Source organism: Arachis ipaensis, chromosome B09 (assembly GCF_000816755.2).
Source record: "Arachis ipaensis cultivar K30076 chromosome B09, Araip1.1, whole genome shotgun sequence".
In the NCBI taxonomy this organism is placed as follows: Eukaryota; Viridiplantae; Streptophyta; class Magnoliopsida; order Fabales; family Fabaceae; genus Arachis; species Arachis ipaensis.
In genome coordinates, this window is record NC_029793.2 from 137,617,130 (window position 1) to 137,621,330 (window position 4,201).

The window sequence follows — 4,201 nt, forward strand, 5'->3', positions numbered from 1 at the left end:
TGCAAGTGGGAGCCAGAGTTTCCTGCGGTCAAACAGAAGGATCTCCAGAGGAACCAGCAGAGCATCGAGTGTTCCAAAGTGGTGTGGGTGTGATTGCCGCCCTGTTCTCCAGTGGTCCACAACAGAGGCTAACCCTAACAAAGTCTCAACTAATAAGAATTATACATAAATAGATATGTAATAAAAGCATTAAATTTTTATGAATAACTACAAAGTGATTTCTATCTAATCCTTGAAGAAATTGCCAAAAGAAATTACCAATAACCCATGAACTTGATAGATTTCATTATCATAGGAAATGGTGGATGATGAAAATTGAAAATACTTGGTATCCATGAGAAAGATGTCCACCATGAGGAAGATCAAGTGCCATGATTCTGTCATGAGGTTTTAGCAATGCAGTATAAACTTAAAAATTTGAAGGAGACTCAGATAGAGGCTGAACGTTCACTGCAGTTTATGGGTAATAACATATGAGAAAAATTGACACCTAAATATTTTAAAAGAATCTACTGAATATCAAGAAAGCTCATGAGCATTCATTTTGAAATTTAACCAGCAAAAAGTCTACAAGAGAATTCAACCTAAATGCTACTTCTGAATTCTGAACAAAAACTCGTGTGACTCAAGTGGTAGAAAAAGAAAGGGGAAAAAAAAAAGATAATCACAAAGAATAGATTATGTCCACCTGCAAGCTTAGAACAATTAGAACAACAGGCCAATGACCAACAAGATGAAATAATGTGCAATCAACAAAGCCAAATAAAAGGGTATACCAATATAGTTATTATGCAGTTACCTCCCCATTTAGCTGGATCCAACCTAAATGTCTTGAGGGCACGTTTCTGACATAGTCTTTCTGCCATATCAATGTACCTTGAGGAAGAAAGGCAACAATTTTTTAATTGGACTAGAAGTAGGAGTCCAATAATAAAATCCAAAATGCTAGCCACTGTATATTATTGTGTTTGTTGAATTATCGAGAGGTGAACGAACACAAAGAAGAAAAGTGAGTGACATACTCATTTCCACCATAATATCTTGCACCAGGATATCCTTCGTTGTACTTGTTAGTCATGACTGAGCCAACAGCTTGCATTACAGAGACTGAAGTGAAATTCTCTGACAGTATCAATTCAAGCCCCTTCACCCCCAAAAAAGTGATATTCAGATAAGTCATTCTAATAAGTATAAGCTACTGAAAAAGGAAAAAAATGAGTTCCAATCCTTATGTAATGTTCTCCCTAGGTGCGGTAATTTTGAACAGAACCACGATTAAAACAGAAATAATTTTGTTGTTCCATGGTCTCTGCAATCACATTGCACGCATCAATTGTAGCTGCATAAATGAAGAGTCTCATGACCAATAACATGTATGTAAATAAATTACCTTCCATTGCCTAGCTTTTTCGAACTCAATTATATCAACAATCTAAAGATCAACAACCTTAAGTGGGGCATTCAATTGCTTTGGCTACTGAAAATCTTAACAATTTGGAATCGAAACCATCATTCTACAACCACAATTAACCTTCTTTTTTTTTCTATAGTAGAGATGAATTGAAGTGATATCTTACTGTAACTCTTGGTCTCTCTTTGTCGTAGACAGCTTCATCAGCATTTGTTGGTTCTGTGATGTTGGGTGATGAAGTGTTATCAGCCAGGGCAGTGGGCTTATTGCCTTCGATGGGTGCTGATTCTTCCACTATTGGAACAAAGCATAAAAAGAAACCCCTAAACACAGTCCCACAAAACATCAAAACAAAATCCTAACACAAAATTAGCTTTAAAACTTGTGAACAGACAATATACAAAACACTTAACCATGATCAACACACATCGCAGCATTCCATTAAATTTGAAAAAAAAAATTCATCCTCACTAACCTCAGTGACAACACAGAAGATCCCTGTAGTGGCAAACGTACTCTTCCGACAACTGCACAGCGAACGTCGTGTTCCAATGGTCTCGAGAAATCCTATTGCAGCCACCTGCTGTTACTTTGGGTCACTCATGGAAGAGAAACATTTTTTTCTCTACACTGATGGAGAAGTAGAAGACGAAGAGTAGAAACAAAAAAAGGGTGCCTAACGTTTTATTTCTCATCACATACAAACGACGTCGTTCAAAGGGGTGTTTAGCGCCAAATTAGAAACGACCTCGTCTCATTCTGTCCAGCGTGGCAAGAACTGGCTACGTCACTGACGGCGTCAGTGCTCCGGTGACGAAAATTGAAAGAAGGACTAACGTGGTGCATTTTTTCGAATATGGGGGACTAATTTAGTGCAATTGGGATATCAAGGACTAATTCAGTGCAACTCGCCAATCTCAGAGACCAAAGTGGGGTTTAACTCTATGAGTTGAATTGGTATCAGAACAAATTGTCATTTACAATTTAAAGAAGGGACAAAAAAATATCACAAAATGTGACCAACGATTTGAAAAAGAACAAGTGACTTATTCCATCAAAATGAGAGTTAAAAGTATTTAATGATCACTATTCAGACAGTTTTTAACTTCTCTTTCAGATTCTTTCTCTTCCATAAAATTGTTAATTACAATTTTATTTAAATTGTATATAACAATTTTATTGTAAACCGTCATTAATTTCATATATGTGTATAACACACTTAAATTCTCATTTTTTCGTATTACGCATATCTAAAGGTTATATTAAAAATAAAAAGCGATCCATATTCAAAGCAAACACACATAACTAAGTGATATTAAAACAAAATGTGTCACTTTTTTTTAGGTTGTAAAAATGATATTTTTATCTTTTTATTTTTATTTTTTGTAAATATACCGTTTTTTGGGACTTATAATTATTTTTTAACTTTTCACAAGTTGCAAAAAAACAAACTAACTTCTATTACTATATATAGCCTCGTCATCCATTTTAGTGTATTACACCAACTAAACAACCATTTGAAAATTAATTTATACAAATTTGCTCATTATGAAACAAACTTTTTAGAGCCCTCCTCCAAATAAGCTCCTTGGTCCAATCTAATTCTGCAAAGTTGTTAGTATTATGTTCTTAAGTAGAGTAATGTCATGTTTTGATATTGGTACTTGAAATTAAATAATACGCACTTCTAACCATCAATATATTATGTTAATCTTCATTGTTAAATCATTCATAGCTAGAGACTTACAATAATAATAATAATATATTTCGTACATAATAAATTTTGTATTTTTTCTTAGTTTTTCACGATATCTTTTAGTTTAGAAGGCCAAACTTTATTTAATAATTTATTTTTTATTAGTAAATTATTGTATTACGATATTTATTTATGCAGACTAATAAATTAATCATTAGACCAATTTAGATTTATTAATAAATTTTGTATTTTAGATCAAAGCTTCTAAAAATTTTATTGTATATGTTCAAGATTTTATTCACGTTTTTAAATTTTGTCTTTTTTAAGCATGAACAAAATTTCAATTAAATATCATCAAATAAAGATTAACCAAGTGTTTTTATTTTTTTTTAATACTAGGTTGGATATGTGTAATATTTGTCAAAACTAGCTTCAAATTAAATATGGTTAATGAACATATATATTTTATTAATTTTATTAAATTAATTGAATTATTTTCTATGAGACAAAATGAGATAGCTGCAAGTTATTGATTAGCAGGAGCTTAGAGGAATTTCAAAATAGAATCAGAAATGAAAACAACAGATACACACGTGGCTAGTCTCAAATGGTCCACGTGTCGTTGTGTGATGCAAGCCGCTGAATGATTCTCTTACTTCAATGATTGGAATCACAGAGCATCGCCTGCGTGGCTCGCCGCGTGGCACAAAAAGACTAAAATATCCTTGCATTATTTTGGGAGAGTTTGTAAAGATAATGGATTTAGATTATGAGATGGATGGATATAAGTGGGTGAAAGGGTTTCCGTGCATTGAATTGAAACCATATCATTGCATGAATAATTGATACTTCGCAATGACCCTTTGGCCACTCCAAGTTTGTCACCTAAATCACCTTGCTTTTTTTCTTCTCAAACCCCATAAAATAATTCACAAATTAAAGGCTTGTGATATGATCCTATATTTTTCTAAATATGGGATGGGATGTCATTACTTTAACAAAAATAAAATATGATGTGAGATTCCATGAAGAACATATGTTTCAAAGTGTTTTTCATTTTAAAATTATTTTATTAAAAAAAAATTAGCTAATAT

General features: G+C 32.7%; 1 protein-coding gene across 1 annotated transcript; it reads right to left on the reverse strand.

Annotated features, from left to right (window-relative positions):
* Nucleotides 303-1,347, reverse strand: LOC107616333 (serine hydroxymethyltransferase, mitochondrial-like). Its single transcript, XM_021112462.1, has 3 exons — nucleotides 1,023-1,347; nucleotides 800-876; nucleotides 303-450 (listed from the first exon to the last, which is right to left on the reverse strand). Exons 1-3 carry the CDS (start codon nucleotides 1,178-1,180, stop codon nucleotides 410-412), a joined length of 276 nt encoding a protein of 91 aa, XP_020968121.1. The 5' UTR covers nucleotides 1,181-1,347; the 3' UTR covers nucleotides 303-409.

Coding starts and splice junctions, on each gene's coding strand:
- LOC107616333 (XM_021112462.1), bottom strand. CDS start 1,180: ATGACTTATCTGAATATCACTTTTTTGGGGGTGAAGGGGCTTGAATTG. Junction 877..1,022: donor AGATATTATGGTGGAAATGA/GTATGTCACTCA, acceptor TTCTTCCTCAAG/GTACATTGATATGGCAGAAA. Junction 451..799: donor GGATCCAGCTAAATGGGGAG/GTAACTGCATAA, acceptor CATAAACTGCAG/TGAACGTTCAGCCTCTATCT.